General features: G+C 50.3%; 1 protein-coding gene across 3 annotated transcripts in view; it reads left to right on the top strand.

The window, feature by feature from the left end:
- GTF2IRD1 (GTF2I repeat domain containing 1) overlaps positions 1–24,539 on the top strand; it is a 104,936-nt gene extending 80,397 nt beyond the window's left edge. For 2 of the 3 annotated variants that reach the window (XM_080677700.1, XM_080677701.1), the window contains exons 22-25: positions 13,570–13,647; positions 15,118–15,310; positions 17,129–17,166; positions 22,965–23,357. In XM_080677700.1, coding sequence (XP_080533826.1) covers positions 13,570–13,647; positions 15,118–15,310; positions 17,129–17,166; positions 22,965–23,218 — 563 coding nt within the window. In that variant the 3' untranslated portion in view covers positions 23,219–23,357. Of the gene's footprint in view, positions 1–13,569; positions 13,648–15,117; positions 15,311–17,128; positions 17,167–22,964; positions 23,358–24,320 lie in introns of those variants that run through there. The other variant, XM_080677702.1, reaches the window with a different exon arrangement.
- The last annotated feature ends 397 nt before the right edge of the window (positions 24,540–24,936 follow it).

Below are 24,936 nucleotides of genomic sequence, written 5' to 3'. Positions count from 1 at the left end.
CAGTGAGGTCGGGCAGTGGCTGCAGGGCCCAGAGGTGGGTGGAGTTGGGTCTAGATGTAGCAGTAGGGTGTGAGAAGGGAGCAGGGAAGATTCTGGAAGGGTGATCATGGTACTCAAAGCTTGGTCTGCCGGCCTATGGGACATGCAGGGACAAATGTAAAGTTGGCGGGTCCTAAGTGGTGCTTGGAGCCAGCAGGGTGGCGATGGGGCTGGGCGTGGTCAGGTATGAAGGTGGCAGAGGAGGACCAAGGTCGAGCCCAGAGTACTGCAGCCTCCAAGAGACCTTGAAGGAAAAGAGCCTTTGAAGGGTCAGGGGAAGGTGGAGCCCAAGGAAAGGAAGTGGAGGGGTTTGCGGGTAAGAAGAGCCGAGTCCTGGGCAACACCAGAGGGATCAAAGAAGTAAAGAACATTCTAAAACTATCCTCAAGTAATGGTGGCTTTTTAAAAAGCCTTGGAAGGGAAATCCCTGTTGCTGGAGGGAAGCATTTGAGCAGAAGTTTGAGTGACCACCCCCCAAAGAGGCCGCTTCCCACAGGGCGCACTGCGGGAGAGGCGGGGCCAGCTTCTTAGTGCAGCTCCCACCAGCCTGGTGAGAAAGGGAAGCCGAGCCCACGCCCTTCAGAACCAGGGAGGGTGCGGAGTGAGGGGCCTCCCCCCTCCCGCCCACACACACACCGCATTCCTTCCCTTTGCTGCTCAGCTCCAAGCTTCCCCACAGCTCCTCTCTGGTCTGGGAACCAAATGGTAACCAGTTACAGGCCAGCTGCCCTGCCCCAGCTTACTCTCCTTTCATTCCCTCAACCCTGCCCACCCTGCGAGCGTGAGGGAACTCCCGGCTGAGCAGCCCGGCCCCCGCCCCCTGGGCACCCAGAGCACGCGGCCCCAGAGACACAGCATAGCTGCCGACTTCCTGTCTGACTCCACAAGTCAGGTTGCCTGCCTGGGCTTCCGTTTCCCTACGTGTAAAACGGAAAAAGTCCCACAGCAGGGCCACCCTGGAGCACACAGCCAAGGCAAGGAGCGGGGGTGAATGGCCCGTCCGGAGCAGGAGGTGGCGAAGCGGGCAGGCCGGCCAGGCCAGAGCGTGGAGGGCCTGGAAGGCCTGGCTTTGCAGTGTGGACTGGACCCTGCAGACCCGGCCTTGGCAAGCTCTTGCGCTGATGTCCCCGAAGCCGGAGCCGAGCACCTCTGTAAGCCAGGGCCGGAGTTCTTGGCAGCCCTAGCTTTATCTAAGAAGTCCTCACAGGGTCTGTTTCATAAACTCAACTTGAGTTTTAATTTAAGGAACTGCAGCGTAAAATTACATTCTGCTGAGGAACGGAGATAATTCTACTTCACTCACTTCACTACCACCCCAGCACAGCCTGAGGCCCAGTTCCCGAAGCGAAGCTCCCCGGGTGAAGGGCCACGGCCCGTTTTCAGGGAGCCTCTCACATGGGTGACATCTATCATTGTCCCCATGGGCGCCCCTCCTGGGCTCCTCTCCTCTATGGGGTCTGTCCTTCAGCAGGTGCTGTGGAGTGGGCTTCCCGGGAAGAGCCCCTGAGCTGGGCCTGGCTGCCAGCGAGGTGCTGCCATCAGCTGAGGGCGTTTGGTGGGGGCCTGAACAGGGGCGGAAACAGGTCTCCTGCCCCTTCAGAAACCGGTCACACCACTTCTGAGCCTGTGACCTTAGATAAGTTAACTGTCTGTAATCTTGGATAAGTTCGCTAACTATCTGATCTCGGACAAGTTAACTTGCTGTCTGTGATCTCAGATAAATAGCCTTCTTGCCTTTGGGCCTTGAGGCTACCTGGAGCAGAAATGCCCTCAGTGGTGACCTTCCCCCACTCCCTGCACCGCTCTCTGCCCCGCCCCCGTCACACGCTCGCTCCTCCAGCTTCTCCTTCCCCACCTTCTCTCCACCCTTACATCTGTCAGGCTCTTGAGAACTCAAAATAAAACCTTCTTTCTCAAGTTTCTAAAGATATCACAATTCCAGTGCCAGCCACATGTTTTTCCACTTAATTATCTCTGCTTTTCTTTGTTAATTAGGCTCCAGTAATGATCTTCCTCTGCCTTCCCCGGAGGAGCTGGCATCTGCGGGGCGGGGCCTGGAGGCCTTTGTGGGCAGACAGACGCCTGGCTGCCAGGCCCAGAATTGGCTGGCTGCCTCCTTTCTTCCCGGAGAGGCTGCGCAGTGGGCGATGGAAGGATGTGATGTCAGGAGGCCCCACCCTTTTCCTGGCCTGTGGGGGCTCAGCTAGGTCATTGCAGCCCCATCCTGCCCTTGGGTTGGTCGGTGGCCCCAGCCCTGCCAGGTGGGGGAGGGGAACCTCAGAGTTCCCCAGAGATTGTTAAAACGGGGCCTCCACGGGCCCCAGAAGGGGGCTTCTGATTCTTGTGCAACATTCCAGAAAACCTCACTGAAACCATGTCCCCAACTGGGACCACCCAAGACGACAGGAACAACCAGTGCCTTTATTTGGGCTGGAAGGAGATCAGCTGGAGGGGTCACCAGGCACTGCCTGCTGAACAGAAGCTCCTGCTGCCGGATAAATGCCTCTTTGAGCCACAGAAGTGGGGGCGGGGCTCAGCACAGGGCGTTTGCTGGGTGGACTGGATCTTTCCAGCCTCGGAAGGGGTCTTGTGACAAAAGAGGCCTGGTGGTGAAGGGAACGGGGAGGGCGGGGGGTCCCAGGCATGGGGACCAGGACAGCACAGCCTGCAGAGGGGCCCTTCAAGGCTTTGGGAGCTCAGGTGCAGTTATTTCGTCCATGAACAGTTCCCAGGTGTCTGTGGTCAGGCACTGGGCTGGGTGCTGGACATTTAATCAACACTGACTTTAAAAATCAACAACCTGCCTTTCGGAGCCTACGTTCTGGTGTGGATGCAGAGAATAACCAGTGTGTGAAGTATAAAGCTAAGGAGAAGCAGAGAAGCCATGAGAGAGGTTGTGTTTATATTTAGGGAGTTATAGCAGATGGGTAGGTGTCCAGGAAAGGCCTGAAGGGGGCGGTAGTGAGCTGGGGGAGCGGGACAAGACCATGACTGCAGGCAAAGAACACCCGCAAAGGCCCTGAGATCACCCACCAGGGAGGAAGGAGATGCGGGACGGACGTGGTAGGAAATGGGAGAGGAGGCAGGTTGTGTGGGGCGGGGTAAGAATGCTGCCTTTTGTTCCGTGAGCTGGGAGCCAGTGCAGGCTTCTGAGCAGAAGAAAGAATCCAATTTAGACTTTTAACAGGATTGCTCTGACTGTTGGGGGAGGACAGATGGAATCAGGGAGAAAAGTAAGGCGGGAGGCCCAGTGGGGAGTCGTTGGCTCCAGGTATATTTGTAGCAAAAGCCAATAGAACTTGCTGATGTAGCTGTGAGGGAGAGGAGTTTGACCTCCGGGATTTGGGCTGAGCTGGAAGGAAAGGAGGAGCCAGTTGGGAGACTGCAATGTCAGGGCTCATTCTGTGGCTGTTAACTCCGGGGTGTCATCTAGTAGTAAGTCCTTGCACAAGTCGGACCTCAGGGAGCAGACTGGGCTTAATGTATAATTTGGGGAGTCATGAGCACATTGCTGGTTTTTAAAGGCCTAAAACAGAATGAGATCATTGGAAGTGAGTCAAGTCAAAGCCGGAGTCCTGGTGCCTTCAGTGTTCATGGGTTGGGAAGATGAGAAGGGGCTGGTCAGCTGGTCAGGGAGGAGTGGGCAGTGTCCTGAAGTCCAATGAGAAAACCCCATTTCTCCCCAGGGGGGAACCTTCTCCCCTTGTGGCCATGAAGACCCCACAGCCTGGAGACTTGACTGAGCATCTTGCTGGGATATTGGGATCAGGCCCTGAGCAGTGGTGGCTTCTTAGCAGGACCCAGTCTTGGGCGCGAGAGGAAAAATTGTCCTTTATAGATACCCCCTCCCCCATACATGATCGTAGATGCCACACAGGGCGGGGCAGGAAAAGAAGGTCCCCCTTCATGGTCCATTATCTATTCCATGAAACTGCGCAGGTTTCCCTGACCTCTCAGGTGGGGAGCTGGGGAATGGCAGGCAGAACATACTACCTGGGTGACAAACAGGAAGAGTGGTACCAGCAGAGGGTCTGTGTGCCAGGGGGAGGAGGATGGATTTGTCAGGTGGACAACAGCCCTCAGCAGGCTTTAAGCAAGGGAATGACATGGTCAGGTAGATTGCTTAGAAAGATCAACGTGGCTTGCAGAGCAGAGAATGGATTTGTGGAGGCCAGGTGAGACGTTCTTGCCACAGTGAGATGAGAGTCAACTGATCCATGGGCTGGACGTGTGTGAAGTTTCCCTGGGAAAGTGGCTTGTCACCCTTGCCGGTTTGGCTCAGTGGATAGAGCGTCAGCCTGCTGACTGATGGGTCCCAGGTTCCATTGCGGTCAAAGGCACATACCTCAGGCTCCATCCCCGTCCCTGGTTAGGGCGCGTGCAGGAGACAACCAATTGATGTGTCTCTCTCACATTGATGTTTTTCTCTCTCTGTCTCTCCTCCTTCCTTCAACGGAAAAATATCCTCCGGTGAGGATTAACAAAAAAGGAAGTGGCTTGTCATGGAGACCACCTGGATTTGTGGATGGAGGAAAGGGGATACAGGGTTCCTGTGGCTGCTGTAATGAATTACTCAAACTTAGTGGCTTAAAGCAACACAGGCTTATTGCCTTACTGTTGTAGAGGTGAGAAGCCTGAAATTAGCCTTACAGCAGGGCCATAGCCGGGCATGGGCAGACAGGTTCCTTCCGGAGGCTCTAAGCAGGAACTTTTCTCGTCTTCCAGCTTCTGCGGGCCACTCAAATTCATGGCCCCTCCTCCATCTTCAAAGTGCAGGACTCCGCCCTCTGCTTCCGTTGTCCCCTCGCCAGCTTTGGACCTTCTTGCTTCCTTTATGAGGACTCTAGTGACCATACAGGGTGGGGCAAACGTGGGTCTACAGTTGTGAGTACTCAAAACAGAGTTTACCCTTGTATTATTAATTCGTTGCTGTCTTAGTTTCCGTATGAACAACTGTAAGCCTACTTTTGCCTCACCCTATATTTAGGGCCCACTGGAATCATCCAGGATCATCTCCCCACCCCAAGATCCTCAGCTTAGTCACAGCAGCAAAGTCCCTTCTGCTATAAAAAGAAACATAGTCACAGGCCCCGGGGATTAGGACAGCTAGTGGGGGGCCACGTGCATGGCTGTGGGGCCAGACAGCCTACCCAGGGTTGGAGACAGCCATTGATTTCAGAGAGGAAGGGAGAGGGAGAGATAGAAACATCAATGATGAGAGAGAATCATTGATCGGCTGCTTCCTGCACATCCCCTACGAGGGATCGAGCCCACAACCCAGGCATGTGCCCTTGACCGGAATCAAATCCGAGGCCGACACTCTCTCCACTGAGCCAAACAGGCCAGGGCGAGAAACCAACCTCTTAAGTGCCAGACACTTAAGGGTTTCTCCATTGAGCAGCTGTGTGGGAGAGCGGGGTCTGGGACCAGGGAGAGGCTCTTTGGGGAAGTGCAGAATCCAAGGTGCTCAAGGAGGAAGTTGGGAATGTGGGTTCGGGGTTGCAAGTGCAGAAGAGTGAGGAGCTGCAGCATGGGTGGGGTAGAAGGAAGATCTCTTCCCTCCTCACATGTGGAGACAAGGTCCCGATAGGCTGTCAGCATGATAATGAGCCTGGGTTTTAGACATTCCTCTGCCATCCTTGCAGCCAGGACAGAGAGAGGCTATATCTACTAAGAGGTGGTTAGGTCTCTAGGGTAAATCCTGGCTCCCCCACTCACTCACTGTGTAACCTAAGGCAAGGGTTTTTCTTCTTTGCACCTCAGCTTTCTCATCTGTAAAATGGAGATACTCATAGAGCCTCATAGGGTTGTTGGAAAGATTACGTGAATGAATCCATACAAAGATCTAAGAATAGTGTCTGGCACTTAAGAGGTCAGTTTCTCGCCCTGGCCTGTTTGGCTCAGTGGAGAGAGTGTCGGCCTGCAGACTGAAGAGTCTCGGTTTGATTCCGGTCAAGGGCACATGCCTGGGTTGTGGGCTCGATCCCTCGTAGGGGATGTGCAGGAAGCAGCCGATCAATGATTCTCTCTCATCATTGATGTTTCTATCTCTCCCTCTCCCTTCCTTTCTGAAATCAATAAAGATTTTTTTTTTTTTTAAAAGAGCTTGATTTCTCTATTTATTGAGCGCCTATGATGTGTCAGGCATTATTTATTATAGGTGCTCGGGCTGGACACATCATAGGTGCTCAGTAGATAAATAGGTCACTGAAAAACAACCATCGCAGCCCGCAGGGAATGTCCGTTCTTGGTAGTTAGCTCTAGTGAGGGTTGGAGGCAGCCGAGGTTTCTCTCTTGAACAGCCGTTGGCTGCTGCTGCTGCACAGCATGAGGATGTGTCCTCAAAATCAGCCAGGTGATGCAGGAGAGTGCATCCCTCCTGCCCCAGCCTGTGCGGCCAACTGCCCCAATTTGTCCACTTTTCCCAAGAGAGGTGCAGATGCCCTGCTCATCATGTGGAGAGCATGGCATTCTGTGTGTGGCCAGTGTGGCTACAGTTCCGCCTGGGCCTTGGCCAGCCTTGGGTCAGTGCTGTCCCTGTCTCTGTGTAGCTGGGACCTAGGAGGAAGGGAGGAGAGAGGGAAGGAGGCAAAGCAAAGGGAGTGAGGGGGAGAGAGAGCGGGGGGGGGGGGGGGGGGGGGAGAAGGAGGCATTTCCCTTGGGAAAGGCCATGAGTGTGGCTGGCCCAAGGATTGTCTGTCTAGGATGGACCCCATGACAAAACTGGGTGCCTGCCCTGCCCACCCTGGCTCGTAGGTTAAGCCACTGGGCTGCAGGAGAGTTTGTGAGACAGCCCTTCCGGAAGGTGCTGGGCTGATCTCAGACAGGAAAGCAGAACCTGGGAGTCAGAGAAACCTGGGTTTGAGTCCTAGTGCCACCGATTGCAGACCAGATCCTTGGTGGCTTTGGGCAGGCACCTTGACTCCTCTGAGCCTCAGTTTACTTATTTATAAAACGGGGATATCAACACCTAGAGGTCAGCCTCATGATGAGGAGTAAAGGGCATCCCTAAATCTGCAGGCAGTCTCTGGTGGGTGTGTGGTCAGCAGATGTGGGGTTTGCATCCCCATGTTGGCAGCTGAGGGGAAAGTGCAAGGGCCTGGTAGCCCCAACAGGGGAGGCCCCAGCCAGAGTCCCCTGTTGGCCACTGTTTCAGCCCCTTGTGTGCAGTTGGAGGTCAGACAGCTGGGCTCTAGGGAGGAGTGCAGAGCACCTGCCTCAGCAGGTGGTGGCCCACCCACCACCCACCCAGGGAAGAGAGGTGGATTGATGGGAGCACAGAGCCAAGCCTGAGGGAGAACACTTGCTCTCTTCCCTCCTCCCTTCCCCTCCCCAGGGGACCTCATGCACTAATCACATCAATCGCTCTGCCATCGATGTCTACATGTAACCATCAATGGATTGCTATAACCTTTTATTTTGAAATAATTTTTAATTTACAAAGAATTGCAAAGATTCAGAGTTCCCAAATAGCGTTTGACCCATGTAGGACATTAACATCTCACATAACCTTGGTACATTTGTCAAAGCTAAGAAATTAACATGGATTGATAGGACGTGATTAACCTACAGACATTAAATTTCATCAGTTTTTCCACTAACATCCTTTTGATGTTTCAGTGTTCAGTCCCGGATACCACATTGCGCTTAGTATTCACTTATTTTTATTCTTTCGTTGGTATTCCCTCCTGATGGTCTGCTAACAGGTTAATACATACTACGACGGACACCCATGGACCCAGCACCCGCATGAGGATTAGAACAGTACCAACAACGTGCTCTCCGTCATCCTGCCCACCTTTCTCCCCAGAACAAATACCCTGAATTTTATGTGTACCATTCTCTTGGTTTTTGCCTCCAAATTTTCAAAACTGCAGGAAAAAAATGAAAGAATAGTATAGTCACTGCCTATACATCCTTTCTCTGATTCATTCATTCTTAACATGTTGCCACGTTTCCCTTCTTCCTCCCTCCATCTTTCTCCCCCACACAGAGACCCCACCCCCCATTTATTTCCACTTGAAGTAAATTGCAGACATCTTGACTCTTCACACCTAAATATTTCAACACACATCTCCTCAGAACAATGCTATTCTCTTACATATCCACAACATTATTATACCACTTATGAAACTTAACAACTCCCTCTTGTCAAATATACAGTCTATATCAGGGGTGGGCAAACTTTTTGACTCGAGGGCCACAGTGGGTTCTTAAACTGGACCGGAGGGCCGGAACAAAAGCATGGATGGAGTGTTTGTGTGAACTAATATAAATTCAAAGTAAAGGAGCGGAGGGGAGAGCAAGAGAACCGGATAGAACAGCCGGATCCGGCCCGCGGGCCATAGTTTGCCCAAGGCTGGTCTATATTCATATTCCTCAATGTCTTTTATGGCGGTTGTACCCCCACACACACACACATTATGTCATCATTGTTCAATAGCTGATATTCTAAATTGTTCTATGGCATATATTTGCCTAAAACAAATTTGTTTCATTTGCTTTGTTTTCTTTTCTACTTTTATAACCAGGTATCAAGTCTGGGACTTGCGTTTGTCACTTAACTTGATGTAACGTATTGCGGAAATATGTAGCTGTAGCTTGTTTGTTTTCCCTGCTCCCTAATATTCCATGGAGCCGTTACACCATCCTGAATTCATCTGCTTTCCTGCCCCAGGCTTCTGGGGTTGCTCCCAAGGCCTTGCAGTTAGCACCCTTGCACATGTTTCCTTTTGCGCACGTACAGAAGTTTCTCCTGGTACATGAGGTCACAGGCCTGGGCAAGGGCCTCCACCCACTGCAGCACAGCCATCTCCTCTCCGAGCCTCAGCTTCTCCATCTGTAAAACAGAGATGACGGAATTCCTGCTGCCCCTACGTGCAGGCCCAACAAGGAGTTAAAAGATGAACCCAATGCACCTTCTTCTCCTGGCAAAGGCCTGGTGCCAGGAAAGGGAGGTGTTGTTCAGCTGCAGGCCTGAGGGAGGAATGTGGCTGCTCTTCCACCTGTGGCCCAGGCAGCTGCTCCCCCAAGGGGGAGTGCCCTCACATCCACCGTGTTCTCTGCAGGTCCAGGCCCGCCCAGGTCTGCTTGATGCCTGGATTGCCGAGCCCAGGCCTGGCAGAGAGAGGGGAGGGGAGGAATATTTATTCCACCTTGTGGACAGAGCTCTCCCTCTAAGCAGCCCTTCCTTCGCTGTTGGCTGCCTCTGTGCTTCTGTTTATGATCATGCTTATCAGCATGGTCGTCAGTCCCAGCTGCAGGCCTCACACCAGGCAGGGAAAGACCAGGCTGCTCACGGCTCTTGTACTTTGCCCCAGGAGAAGGCTGGGGGGCCACCCCAGGCATCACCCCGAAGCTGATTGGCTTAAAATTGTGTATCTACTATGGCTGTGATTTAATAAGCTTGGTTGCTTTCTTTCCCCAGGCAAAATTCCGTTAATCCTCAGCTAACAGACAGCAGATGAGAAAGGACAAGATGAGAGCTTCTAGGGCAGACAATAGTGAAAGAGAGGAGACCAGGAAACTGGACTGAGCAGGAAGAGGCGGGAGAAATGCCCGCAGGATGGGGCGGGGGCAGTGGGGTACAGGTCACTGCTGTGGCGGGTAAAGGGGGCACTTTCTGGAAGGCACTAGGGGGTAGATCATGAGGGTGACTTCTCTCACGTGCCACACTGTGTGCTTAATAAGAAAAGGGTACTGGATACATTTTAGAAACTGTTCTACCTAAAATGGGAAAATCAAACCCAGAGGATTAAGAGAATAAACTTCCATTATCTGGAAGAGTCTCCTGTAAAATTTCATTTCCTGAGACCACAGGATAATTGAGGCATTGGTCTAGTAATGCCATCAACAACAATTTGATTTTGATGGCTTGAAACCTTAAAGTTTTTTATGTGACATGATTAGATCCTCCCAACAGGCTAGGATTCCTATTTGAAGGATGTGGAAACGAAGGCCTAGAGAGGTTGAGTGATTTTTCCAAATGTCACACAGCATTAGGGTTACAAACAAGATTGCTTTGTAATCTACTGAGCCAGGGACCTTTCCTGTCACTGCCCCTTCTTCCCCACTGTATATAGGCATTCAAGCAGATACTTTAAGGCCACACACACACACACACACTCACACTCCACATTGTGCCCTAATTATGTTTCCAAATGGAGAACATTCTGAAATGTTGCAGCTATTGGTGTCTATTACAGCCAACCTAGGTTCAGAGGAGCACAGGAGGCGTGGTTTATTCCAGATCCCCAGAATAGGTTTGCTGACTCAGGGTTCATAGTAGTAATAACTAGCCTTTAGACCATGGAGTGTAGCTCCCGTCCCCCAGCCCCCATTCTTTACCCCAGGGGTAACCAGATGCCAGGCCAAGCTGCATGGGCCAGGGGCTTTGACCACGATTCACATCAGGGAGACCAGCTCTGTCCTTGGCACCTGCAAGCCCCAACACCAGTATGTTCTGATGGTCACATTGCCCTCTCCCCAACACAGAGCTGGGCAGGTTGGGGCTGGGGCAGGAACATGGAGGAGCCCCTTCCCCTCTGGTTCAGGTTTCCTCCCAGAAAGGGGGTCACTCCTTTGCCCCCACAGCCCGAGGAGCTGCCTCCTGTTTCCTCTGAGTACCCAGAGGGCAGGGGCACTCTCCCCTCCAACCCTCTCACCCCGAGAACCTACTTGGCCCATTTATTCAACTGTTCCTTTAAGAAAAAAGGACCATCATTCCTCCAAATTAAATAAAAGCAAAGAAGTGGGGAGACACTGAGGCGGGAGAACCCAGTGGTAACTGCTGTGGGCCTGGCACAGTCCTCACATAGCGGTGTTCCAAGCCCGGCGGGTCACCACGTGCTCCTCGCCCTCTCCCGCCTCAGACTAGGGCCGTTTTCTGTACTCTGCTAAGTGCCCAGGAACAGCACTGCGTCCAAGTGGGACCGCGCTCATGAAATATTTGTTCAGGAGATAAATGAGCAGTGAGCAGAAATGCTGAGAGCTGACGTCTCATGACTCAGGTTTCTGACTCCCAAGTTCTGTGCCCTTCTGGGGTCTGGCATTGCCTCTCCCAAAGTGAGGAGGCTGTCTTGTCTTGGTCTCTCTCCACCCACTGGGCAGCACGAGCCTCCAGGGGAGGCAGGGTGGGTGCATGCGACAGGCACTCTCAGACTCTCCAGAGACGGCCTCGTCAGACGACCACAGCAACCTCAGCTGTTGGGCTCATCTTCGACTGCTGTCCACTTCCTTTCAATCCAGCAGGCTTTGTCGAGAACCAGCTATAAATCCAGCCTTTCCCTGGGCTCAAGAGGAGACAGACCTGGAACTACGAGCTGATAAAGCAAAAAATTAAGAGGAAACACCTTAAAGATCAGCTCTTCTTTTTATAGATGGGGAGACAGAGACTTTAGGAAACCAGGAGTTTGTGGTGAAGTGAAAGAGCAGGGTTTTGGGGTCAGACACTATTCCTGGCACTTACCAGCTGTGTGACGTTGGGCAAGTTACTTAACCTCTCTGAACCTCTATATCCTGGGCTGTGATGAGTGGCCATGATCATGTCTAGGAAAGGTGTCAGCTAAGCGTCTGGCACACGTTGGTGTGAATCCAGGCCCCCCTCCCCTATATGCAGTGTTATCATGCCTGTGCAGAGTCCTGGCCACCAGAGGAATCCCTGTTGTAAGGGGACAAGTGGGAAGTGTCCACCACTTCCCTGAAGGCTCTAGGTCAGTGGTTCTCAACCTTTCTACTGCCGCGACCCTTTAATACAGTTCCTCATGTTGTGGTGACCCCCAACCATAAAATTATTTTCGTTGCTACTTCATAACTGTAATTTTGCTACTGTTAATGAATCGTAATGTAAATATCTGTGTTTTCCGATGGTCTTAGGCTCTACAGCAGCGGTTCTCAACCTGTGGGTCGCGACCTGTGAGCTCTACAGCAGCGGTTGAGAACCGCTAGCAGGGTGGTCCTTGGGCCCAGGACTCTGTCACAGTTGTCTTCCCGGGACCTGGAGAAGGATCAAGTCCGTTCTAGCCGTGTCTAGGGTCCTGGAGACCATCTGGAGGGGCCGTGTTGGGGCGTGTGGGAGGGAGGTTTCTGGAGGGGCTGAGTTTTGGGTCTTGGTGCAGCAAAGGAGAGCTGTCGCTCCCTGAGATGGGGACACAGGAGGAGGTTAACTGGGATGCGTGGTGTTTTGGTGTCTCAGGCATCCTGAAAGCTGAAAAGAAATAGGCAGGAACTTCTAGATACGACAGATCTAGACTCCAGAGTCAGGAGGGTAGCCACGAACAGGGCAGGACAAGGGGCAGCAGGTGAAGGAGCGCGGGGAGGAGGGCATTGGCAGTACGGAGAGCTCTCTGCCCTGTGGGGCAGCCCCCAGGCTGGGGGAGAGTGATGTGCAGACGGGGCAGCCGATGCTGAGAGATACCGGGCCTGGGAAACGCCGTTCCCCAGTCGGCCTTCTCCATGGAACTGAGTTCTGTGAGATTTTCCAGATTAAAGCAGGCGTTGTTGTTCTCCACAGACCCATCTGTCTGTTCTGCTCCTTATCTCCCAGGCCCTGGCTCCCTGCCAGTGTCCAGCTCCGCCCTCGGCGGAGGCCCAGCCAGTGTGGTTACTGTGTTACTGTGTGATTGATGGTGCACAGTGCCCTTCCTGGAACCCCAGCTCTCTCCCCAGCTCAGGCCACAAGCCAGCAGCCTGCTGTCCCGGGACCCTCTTCATGCCATCCACTCCCCTGGCCTCTCCAAACTCTACATCCCCCAGCCCAGGCCCTATCTTGGGCTCCCCCGACCCCGCTGCTCTTCTAAGCCAAGGAGAGGGGTGAGGGGAACACAAGGTCCAAGCCCCATGAAGAGCTGCCCTGGCAGGGAGGGTGCACAGCCCCAGTGCCTGGTGCGTTCTGTCTCCCTGACACGGGCCTGGGGCTGGTGGACTGCGAGGCAGGCAGGGTGAGTGCCTGTTAGTGCAGTTCAGTCTCAGTGGCACCCGCTGCTGGACCCATCACAGCCACTTCCCCTAGCACCAACCTGTGCGTCCACCACATCCAGTATGCTGTGACCTTGCACCCTGTGGTGCCATGCATGGGCCAGTTCTTCTGCCTGGGTGCCTTTTCCCAACCCCACTCCACCTTTACCAGCCTTCTAAGAGCAGGAGAGACACTCCTTAAACAGCTCCCTCTCCCAGGGAGCCTCCCCAGACTTGCACGATTCATGCCCCATGTCTCCTTGAAGGTGTCTCTTCTGGGTGGGCGCTGTGACTGCGAGCCACCCCTCTAAGCTGTGAGTGCCTCAGAGGAGCCCTGCCTCCCTCTCCTCAGGCTGTTCCGTGCTGCACATGGGCCTATGCTGGAGGAGCTGTTCAGAGAATGTGGGATGGATGGGTGGATGGATGGATGGGGACCAAAGCAGGCTGCAGGGGAGTGGGTGGGGCCTGGAGAGACTGCTCCAGCTGGTGAGGGTCAGGGGTGCCACATGGGAGAAGGAGCAGGTGCAGTGGCCAAGCCCATGCCAACCCTCATGCCCCCTTGTCTTCCTCTTGTAGATGAAGATGATGCCAACAGACTCGGGGAGAAGGTGATCCTTCGGGAGCAGGTGAAGGAACTCTTCAATGAGAAATACGGTCAGTTTCCCTCAATGAGAAATATGGTCAGTTTCCCCGGGGGCGGGGCCCCTGGGGCAGGATCTGTGGGGCCAGTCTTCCTGGGTGGCCCCTCCTCCCTCTGCAGCCAGCCTGGCCTCCAGTTGCCCCCATCTGGCCTGCCAGCTCCCCGAGGACATAGTTGCTCTGCCCATGACGGATGGGAACTGATCCTTCAGTGCCCCTTTCTGAGAAGGGAAAGAACCGGTCTGTGGTATGCAGTCAGCATTTCTGCGCCTCCAGGCCTGGGCTGTGTGGCAGAGGCCATGGCCCACGGCCAAGTTCTTATTTATGCACATGCCTGTCTGCCCTGAGGACTCCAGAGGAAGCAGTCTGCTCCAGCCATCAGGGGGCTCAGGCCCCGTCGGGAGATGGTCATGGGAAGATGAGAACCAGGAGACGTGAGGCCCTGTGCTGAAGGCCGAGCCCAGGGTGGGACCGTTAATATAGTTACAATTGATACAGTACTTTCTAGATTATTGAGTGTCAGGCTGTACCAAGCGCTCTACATGCATTTACACTGTATTTGTGATGAATTTTGTATTGTCTCCATTTTGCATTGTAGCAGAGGAGACATACAGTAAATTTTTTACAAAGAAGAATTTCAGGGAGAGAAGAAAATGCAGTAGTGTGGCCAAGAGGCCAAGAATGAGGGGGAGGGTTAGGAGTGGGAGGCCAAGGGCTCCCCGGTTAGGTGATCAGGAAAGCCTCTCGAAGAGGGGGCATTTTAGCTGAGACTTTAATGTCAAGAGGGGACAAACATTGGAGGAAAAGCTTGCCAGGCAGAGGGACCAGCGGGAGGGCAGAGGGCCGGGAGCAGAGCGCGCAGGTGGGCGAGGTTCCCAGTGCGGTGGGGAGGTGGGCAGGCCTGAGGTGAGTCAGGGTTTCATTTTGAGAGTAAATGGGAAGCCACTGTGGGGGTTTGTGCTGTTGTCTTTTTCACTTTTTATTTTGGAACCAGTTTTCAAACATACACAAAAGCAGAAAGAATGACATAGCAGCCCACCCCGTAACCCAAACCCGGCTTCTGTAATTACCAACATTTTGCCAGTCTTATTTTATCTATTTCTGCATACTCACTTTGATATGTTTAATACTTTAAAATTAATCCAAGACATCACATCATTTCATCCATAATACTTAAGGACTTATTTTTTTCTAAATAAAGGTAGTAGGTTTTAAGCAACTATCAAGTCCTCATTTGTCAGTTCCAGGTGTACACATTTGACAAATTGTTGCACCCGGCACGTGTGACGGTACCTATTTCATTATCAGCATTGGGTATTAGATTTGTAGTTTTGCTAATTGGATAAATGTTTTGTTTGTGTTGACTTTTTAACTATCTGGGGTGTGATGGCTGCTGCACTGGGCCCTGCCAGGTTCCAGCCCTCTCCCAGAGGCCTTGGCCTTAACAGGGGACATCTCCTTACCTTGACCCCCTGTGTCCTCTAGGTGAGGCCCTGGGCCTGAACCGGCCTGTGCTGGTCCCTTACAAACTGATCCGGGACAGCCCAGACGCCGTCGAGGTCACAGGCCTGCCTGATGACATCCCTTTCCGGAACCCCAACACGTACGACATCCACCGGCTGGAGAAGATCCTGAAGGCCCGGGAGCATGTCCGAATGGTCATCATCAACCAGCTCCAGTGAGTGCCCCAGCCCCTGAGGCAGGGTGGGGAGAATGGCTGAGGGCCGAGGGAGAGGGTGCTGCCTGGATCTGGGAGGGGACTCCCCAGGCAGGCCCAGCCTAGACTGGGGAAGGGAAGAGGGAGATTGAGAGACCCATCATGCACTTGCACAGAATCCAGGAGGCCGGCTAGCTTAGACTCGAATCTTAAAGCTGAGAAAACTGGTACCCAGATTGAGGGAAGGGATGGTGAAAGTCAGTATGAGTCAGTTTGGTTCCAGACACAGGTCTCTTAGCCTGTCCAGGCTGCTGTAATAATACCATAGACCAGGTGGCTTAACAGAAACATATTTCTCATAGTTCTGGGGGCTGGGAAGGTGCCCGCAGATTCAGTGTCTGGTGAGGGCCCACTTTCTGGTTTACAGATGGCCACCTTCTCCCTGTGTCCTCACATGGTGGAAGGGACAAGGGAGCTCTCTGGGACCTCTTTTATAAGGTATCAATCCCATTCACCAGGGCTCCACCCTCCTGACCTAATCACCTTCTAATACCATCACCTTGGGGACTAGGTTTCAACATTGAATTTGGGGGACACAGACATTTAGTCTATATCACCAGGTGTCCTGATTACAACCCCTTTCTGCTAAAACACACAGCTGCAACAGTCATGGGTGTTAGTTTGTTTTTAAATTTTTAATTAAATTTGACTTTCTGACTCTATCATTAATTTTTATCCATTTTAATGGTATTTATACAATAACAGTCATTTCATCACCCAGAGATATTTTATTCTTCTTTATTTTTGTCCATATTTTACCATATATCCTTATAATATTTTAAATAGAATAGTTTGATTATTTTCAGACTTAAAAACAAACTAGGGAAATCTAAAAAGGTAGAAGAAAAGAAGATAATCCATCATGCTCCTCTTCAGAGTTCACATTGTATTGTGTTTCTTCCATATCTTTCCCCTACGCATATTTCCTTTTCAGTTTTAAAAATAAAATAATATTTGAATGTGTACCAAAAAATCAAATCATTCAGAAAGGTCTCCAATGAAGAATAGAGGTTTCATCCCTCCCACCCCCCACTCCACCCCCTGAAGTAACAACTGGAAAATACAGGAGATCATGGGAGAAAATGCCCATCACCCTGTACCCCGCCCTCACAGGCTGACCTCCTAGAGAATACCACCACAGACATGCAGGGGCTTTCCAGCCATGCTTCCACTTTCTTTTAACACTCTGAGACATGCTTTTGGAGAAAATGAAACTGAGATCACAGTGTTCATCTGTAGACTAAATAAAACTTGATGTCTCCTGTCTGGCTGTCTTGGTTGCACTTGAGCATTGTGTCCATGATAGTTCCCTTAATGACTGTACGATGGGCCATACTGTCTCTACTGATGGACATTGGAGTTGCGTCTAAATTTTTTTTGTTTATATAAATAATGCTGCAAGTAAAATAATTAATAAAATAAAAGATTTGTAAAAATAATAATAATAATAATAATAATGCTGTAATGAATATCTATTTACATAAACCGAGCCACACATTTCTGATCACTGGGTCAGACCACACCCTCGCTTTGGAGATGAGGGAACCAGGCCCCCAGGGGCCATTTGCCTGACACACGGCAGTTAATAGAGACCAGGCTGGCCATCCTGCCTGCTCTGTGGGGAGGGGGGTGCTGACCATTTTCATCTGGGTCTTACTTGGCTACCCTCCAGCGGCAGTGGTGGCATCTCATCTCACAGGAGATGTCCATATTTGGGGCGTATCAAGTGAGAAGGAAAAGAAACCTCATTTTCTAACTGCCACCTCATTTCTTTTTCAGGCCTTTTGCAGAAATCTGCAATGATGCCAAGGTGCCAGGTAAGTCAGAGGCTGAAGAAGGCACCCTTCTACCTTGCAGGGACCGATCTGTGGACATAGAACAGGTGGCATGCAACAGGTGGCTGGCCATGTAGAGAACAGTCTGTCCCTCCCGCTAAGTACTTCTCCAGGTAACCTGAGATCTCCATCTGCAGGGCCAGCATTCCCAAAAGGCCCAGGAAGCCCGTAGGTGCCCTTGGAGGGGGTCCCTGCCACAGCTGAGTGTGTCAGATCAACTGGAGAGAGAGGATGAGGGGCAGGCTGGAGCCAGGAGGCGGGGACGTCAGATAGGGTCATGAAAGTCACCCAGGGAAAGAAGGAGTGACATGATTGGCAGGGGTAAGGTAGCCAGGTACTTCCGAGACTGGCTGGACCCCCTCGATTCCACTTGCATTTGCAGGGCACGTGCCTGCACCAGCCCCTGGGCTTTTAGAACCTTTCAGTTCACAGGAACCTGGGAGACTGTCTTGTACAACAGTTCTGAGAAGATGTGCGATAGGACTCAAGATGATTGGGAGGTGTGGCCTCATGGTTCAGCTGGGAAACTGAGGCCCAGAGCGGAGGAAGGACTTGCCAAGGCTATGTAGTGAGTTGGTGGCTGCCTAGAGCCCTGTGTGCAGATTATCCATCTAAACCGCAGACCACTGTTCAGTGGGGATAGTAGTGGGATTCAGCAAGGCCACCCCACCCCAGCCTGAAACCTGAGGCCCAACTGCAGATATGTTAGGGTTCACCTGAAACTCCACTGCCTGAGGTGGCACAGCCCAACCAGAGACCACCTCCTCCTACCATGTGCCCATTAAAAAGGCCCAGCAGGGCACCAGGCACTCAGGGTAGGGAGGTGATTGGGTTTGAGAGCTGCTCCCAGGTCAAAGGCAGAGACACAGAAGGCCCTGAGGAGGCTTCAAAGAGGAAAGTTTGGGACATTATCAGCGGTAGTTACAGTCACTTACATCCCCCACCCCCCGACCCTGGCCCGGGCACACTGCAAACTGAAAGTTTCTAAAGCCCAGGGCCTGGTGTAGGCACGTGGCCTGCAAATGCAGGCAGTATCCAGAGAGCCCAGCCAGTCTCCAGCAGCGCCTGCCTGCCTCCCACAAAATTCCCTCCTCCCGGCTCACAGCCTGGGCCAGTCCTGCCTCCAGAGCCTTCTGTTTCCCAGGGTCTCTATTTATATCACATCACATATCCCCAGTTTTTCTTCACCAGCTGGAGAAGGAATTGCCCTGGGCCCAGCCTTCCCTCACACTGTGTCATTAAGACCTTTCTCGTGGGCTGTAGTCAGGTTCTACTCAGTAGCCTGTTACTCAGTCAAGCCTCAAGCCCCACTTATGTAGCACACAGCTGCAGATCTTTTTTATAAAACTTAGATCCTCACATCAATTTAATTCAGCAGCAGAACCTGCCGAGGCCTGCTCTGTGCCGGGCTTGGTCCTGGGCTCTTTCACACACAATCTCCTGGAGTCTCGCAGCACATTGTTGTCCACTTTCAGCTCAGAGCGCTTAATCAGTTTCCCAGGGTCACACACATGGTAAGTGGCAGCCATGAACTTTGAACTTAGGACTTCTGGCTCTAAATCGGAGCTCTTTTTACACAGGGGCACTGCCTTGTCTCCTGGTCCCTGTGAACTGTCATCTGTCAGGTTCGGGTCATCATGCAGGAACAGTAGCAATAATATCGATACCAATTCTCAGTTTCTGAGTATTTACAGGAGGCCATGCACATCATCTCACGGGACCCTCCCAGCAGCCCTGAAGAATCTTATTTACATTTTACTGGCAAGAAAAGGAAGGTGCTGGGACATTTACTAGGTATACTGGTTACTAATGCAGATTTTTTTCAATAGATGGGGTTACAAATATGTTGATATATATGCAATTTGATATGTATGCTATTTCATTGTATTGACAGCAACCTTCAAAACTTCATATGTCGCCAAAACCGGTTTGGCTCAGTGGATAGAGCGTCAGCCTGTGGACTGAAAGGTCCCAGGTTCGATTCCGGTCAAGGGCACGTAACTTGGTTGCGGGCACATCCCCAGTGGGAGGTGTGCAGGAGGCAGCTGATCGATGTTTCTCTCTCATCGATGTTTCTAACTCTCTATCCCTCTTCCTTCCTCTCTGTAAAAAATCAATAAAATATATATAAAAAAATCAATAAAATATATTTTAAAAAAAAAACTTCATATGTCAAATTTTCTGAGGGTGTTAACATCATAGATATTTTTACGCTTAAAAATGTCGAATTTCGTGCCAAAAAAAGAGCAATTGCGGGAAATTTTATTTTTTATTTATTTACTTATTTTATCCTCGCCTGATGGTATTTTCCATTGCTTTTTAGAGAGAGTGAAAGAGAGAGGGAAAGACAGAGAGAAATATCGATGTGAGAGAAGCACATCGATCGGTTGCCTCCTACATGAGCCCTGACCAGGGCCTGGACCGGGAAGGAGCCTGCAACCAGCTATGTGCCCTTGACTTGAATTGAACCCAGGACCCTTCAGTCCCCAGGCCGACACTCTATCCGCTGAGCCAAATTGTCCAGGGCGGGAAGTTTTGATTCATTACTTTATTTTGAAGAAAAGTGCTGCTGAAAGTTATCATATACTTCGGGAAGCTTATGGTGAACATGCTCCGTCTCAAGATACTTGTGAACGCTGGTTTAAACGCTTTAAAAGTGATGATTTTGATGTGAAAGACAAAGAACATCCAGGTCCACCGAAAAAGTTTGAAGACTAACAATTACAAGCATTATTGGATGAAGATGTGTGTCAAACTCAAAAACAACTTGCAGAAAGATTAAACATTGCTCAGCAAACAGTTTCCGATCGTTTAAAAGCAATGGGAAAGATTTCAAAGGAAGGGAAATGGGTGCCACATCAACTGAACGAAAGACAAATGGAAAACCGAAAAGTCATCAGTAAAATGTTGCTTCAACGGCACAAAAGAAAGTCTTTTTTGCATTGAATTGTGACTGGCGATGAAAAGTGGATTTATTTGGAGAATCCCAAATGCACAAAATCATGGGATGATCCAGGTCAACCATCAACATCGACTGCAAGGCCAAATCACTGGAAAGAAGACAATGCTCTGCGTTTGGTGGGATCAGGAAGGTGTGGTGAATTATGAGCTTCTAAAACCAGGTGAAACCGTTAATACTGATCGCTACCGACAACAAATAATCAATTTGAACCACGCTTTGATCGTAAAGTAAGAAGACACGGCAAAGTGATTTTGCTTCATGGTGACACACCATCACACACTTCAAAACCAGTTAAAGACACGTTAAAAGATCTTGCCTGGGAAGTATTAACCCTCCCGCCATATTCACCAGACCTTGCTCCTTCAGATTACCACTTGTTCCGATCGATCGATGCCACATGCACTTTCTGAGCAGCACTTCAAAACATACGAAGAAGTGGAAAATTGGGTCTCTGAATGGTCTGCCTCAGAACAAGAAAAGTTCTTTTGGGACGGTATCCACAAATTACCTGAAAGATGGGGGAAATGTGTAGCTAGCGATGGACATTACTTTGAATAAAGCACTTTTGATGTTTCTCTTGAAATTACCGTGTTTTCTTTGATTACAAAATCCGCACTATTAACCGGTTAATGGTTGATCCATTTTATTAACCAGTTAATGGTTGATCCACATTTTTAACCAGTTAATGGTTGATCCGCACTATTAACCAATTAATAGATAACCCGAATTTTAACCAGTTAACGGTTGATCCGTATTATTAACTGGTTAATAGTTAATCCACATTATTAACCGGTTAATGGTTGATCCGCACTATTAACCAGTTAATAGTTGATCCGAATTTTTAACTGGTTAATGGTTAATCCATATTATTAACTGGTTAATGGTTAATCCACACTGTTAACCGGTTAATAGTTGATCTGAATTTTAACCCGTTTAGTTGATCCATATTATTAACTGGTTAATCAGCATTATTAATCCGTTAATAGTTAACCCACATTATTAACCAGTTAATAATACGGATCAACCATTAACCGGCTAATAGTGCGGATTTTGTAATCAAAGAAAACACGGTAATTTCAAGAGAAACATCAAAAGTGCTTTATTTAAAGTAATGTCCATCGCTAGCTACACATTTCCCCCATCTTTCAGGTAATTTGTGGATACCGTCCCAATAGAACTTTTCTTGTTTTGAGGCAGACCATTCAGAGACCCAATTTTCCACTTCTTCGTATGTTTTGAAGTGCTGCTCAGAAAGTGCATGTGGGCCCTAACCAGTTTGGCTCAGTGGCTAGAGCGTCAGCCTGTGGACTGAAAGGTCCCAGGTTCGATTCCGGTCAAGGGCATGTACCTTGGTTGCGGGCACATCCCCAGTGGGGAGTGTGCAGGAGGCAGCTGATCGATGTTTCTCTCTCATTGCTGTTTCTAACTCTATTCCTCTCCCTTACTCTCTGTAAAAAATCAATAAAATATATTTAAAAAAAAAAAAAAGAAAGAAAGAAAGTGCATGTGGCATCGATCGATCGGAACAAGTGGTAATCTGAAGGAGCAAGGTCTGGTGAATATGGCGGGAGGGTTAATACTTCCCAGGCAAGATCTTTTAACGTGTCTTTAACTGGTTTTGAAGTGTGTGATGGTGTGTCACCATGAAGCAAAATCACTTTGCCGTGTCTTCTTACTTTACGATCAAAGCGTGGTTCAAATTGATTATTTGTTGTCGGTAGCGATCAGTATTAACGGTTTCACCTGGTTTTAGAAGCTCATAATTCACCACACCTTCCTGATCCCACCAAACGCAGAGCATTGTCTTCTTTCCGAAGTGATTTGGCCTTGCAGTCGATGTTGATGGTTGACCTGGATTATCCCATGATTTTGTGCATTTGGGATTCTCCAAATAAATCCACTTTTCATCGCCAGTCACAATTCAATGCAAAAAAGACTTTCTTTTGTGCCGTTGAAGCAACATTTTACTGATGACTTTTCGGTTTTCCATTTGTCTTTCGTTCAGTTGACGTGGCACCCATTTCCCTTCCTTTGAAATCTTTCCCAGTGCTTGTAAACGATCGGAAATTGTTTGCTGAGCAACGTTTAATCTTTCTGCAAGTTGTTTTTGAGTTTGACACACATCTTCATCCAATAATGCTTGTAATGGTTGGTCTTCAAACTTTTTCGGTGGACCTGGATGTTCTTTGTCTTTCACATCGAAATCATCACTTTTAAAGCGTTTAAACCAGCGTTCACAAGTATCTTGAGATGGAGCATGTTCACCATAAGCTTCCCGAAGTATATGGTAACTTTCAGCAGCACTTTTCTTCAAAATAATGAATCAAAACTTCCCGCAAGTGCTCTTTTTTTGGCACAAAATTCGACATTTTTAAGTGTAAAAGTATGTTGTTAACACCTTCAGATAGCATACATATCAAATTGCATATATATCAACATATGTATAACTCTATTGACAAAAATCCGCACTAGTAACCAGTACACCTAGTAATGACTCTCCCCAATGCCCTCGGGAGGCCATGCTCTTCACCATGGGATTGTGGGCCCCAGGGGAATTCTGGGAGTTCTGGGGAGGCCTCCCTGGGGGTGAGGATATAATGTTAGCAAAGGCAGACAGGTAAGCAGGAGCAAGAGGTGGACGAATGGGCTGTGGGGCCTAGTTAGGGAAGGAGGCTGGAGAGATGGGCCTCTGGTGAGTTGGGAGCCTTGAATGCTGAGAAAGGGACTTTAAACCTGAAACAAAGGCCCTCTCCAGAGGGGTTGGTAAAGACAAGACACAGTCTTGGCATCCAGTGTCAGCAACCTTTCCTCCCACCAGCCAAAGACAGCAGCATCCCCAAGCGCAAGAGAAAGCGGGTCTCCGAAGGAAACTCGGTCTCCTCTTCCTCCTCGTCTTCCTCTTCCTCGTCCTCCAACCCGGAGTCCGTGGCATCCACCAACCAGATCTCACTCGTGGTAAAGTTGCACAGATCTGGACCTGAGCACTCTTCTTTCTGGCCTTCGCCCTGCAGTCGGGCAGGGCCGTCCACTGTGGGATGTGGGTTTGGGGTGCGGGGAGGCACTGGACTCTGAGTGGGCTCCACAGCCCGGGGTTGCAGACACAACTGCCTGATCTACCCACAAGGTAGTCCACCCCTCTCATCGGGACCTCACAGTTGCCCCGGCAGACAATCACTTTCCCACTGGCAAGCCAAGGCTGAGAGACGAAAAGAACCTGTCCACTCACCCGAGTAGTACCTGCGCAGGATCCCAAGCAGAGTCCCAGTTTTTTGGGACAGTCAGATACTAAGCTAATCTCTGTGCTCACATCTCAACCTCCAGCCCCAGCACAGCCCTGGGAGATGAGGGCTCTACACATTGTGGCCTCACTACAGTCAGTGGTGGGTGGAGAACCTCCTGCAGAGCTCCGCCTGCTCTGCCATGTGTCTGGCTTTGGTTTTCTCCCACCCAACAGGGAAACCTCATTAAGGGCATACGCTGGAGAGTTCTTTCTGATTTCAAAATATTACCTTTGAAATCCTGAGTCCAAATGGGAAGAATATTGGAACACATTTAGAAAAGATTTTTTTTTGAGGTACAATTGACATACGTTATATTAGTTTCAGGTGTACAACATAATGATCCAATATTTGTATATATTGTGAAATGATCACCACAATAAGTAGTTAACATACACAGTTATAGAATTTTATTTCCTCATGTATTTCAGGATTTCTTTACCCTTTGACCATGTTTCCCTTCATTCCATTCCTGGAAAACCCCAAAGTTCAGGCTTTGCCTCTCTCGCTACCTGGGTAATTTGAATGCCCACAGAGGGTTACTAGCTCCCCTCACGCCCCACAGAGACAGGACAGCTTCTTGGGAGTGTGAGGCCTGGAGGGGGCTGTTGATGGGAGTTCTGAGCCAATCGCTAGTTCCTTCTGGCCCTCATGTCTGGTCCACACGATTAGTCCCTGAGACACAAGTGGGAACAGGTCAGAAGGCTCCAGCCCAGGTTCCATGGCTACTGATGGACTGTGTGACCCTGGACAGGTCATGTCTCTTCTCTGGGCCTTCAGCAGCCTCAAAATAAAAGCATCCGAGGAAGCCCTTCAGAAAGCGGAGCTAAGGGTTCTGGTGTTCTTTCTACATCACCTGGAATCCTAACCGGGACCGTTTGTCCCCCTCTCTCTAGCAATGGCCCATGTACATGGTGGACTATGCCGGCCTGAACGTGCAGCTGCCGGGACCTCTGAATTACTAGACCTCAGTGCTGAATCAGGACCTCACTCAGAAAGACTAAAGGAAATGTAATTTATGTACAAAGTGTATATTCGGATATGTATCGATGCCTTTTAGTTTTTCCAATGATTTTTACACTATATTCCTGCCACCAAGGCCTTTTTAAATAAGTAAAAAAAAAAAAAAAAAAAAATTGCCTTTGCGTCTTCTCTTTTGGAATCGTGGCTGCAGCCGTCCCTAGGACGAGGTCAGGAAACCCAGCTCAGATGGCCTGCCAACACCCTCCCTTCTTGCCAAAGTAATAGTGGTATCCCTGACCACTGGTCTCTGGTGTCTGGGTACAGACTCCATTTCTCTGCTGCTGTGCCCACGTGACCTCAGGAAGAGGGGCCTTGGAAGGCCAAGTGCCCGACTAGCCCCCAAGCGCACAGTGTGCTAGGGAGCTGTCTTGGCCCCAATGACTCGGGTGAAGTGAAACTTGCCAAGTATGATCATGAAGTGTGGGCTCTCCATGGCTGGAGGGAAGGCATCTTGGAGAAGGGGCTTTGGGTTGGGCCTGGAGGGTAGGG

Source organism: Plecotus auritus, assembly GCF_963455305.1.
Source record: "Plecotus auritus genome assembly, chromosome: 7".
NCBI lineage: Eukaryota > Metazoa > Chordata > Mammalia > Chiroptera > Vespertilionidae > Plecotus > Plecotus auritus.
The sequence above is the reverse complement of the archived record's forward strand: the minus strand, read 5'-3'. Positions and strand labels throughout refer to the sequence as shown.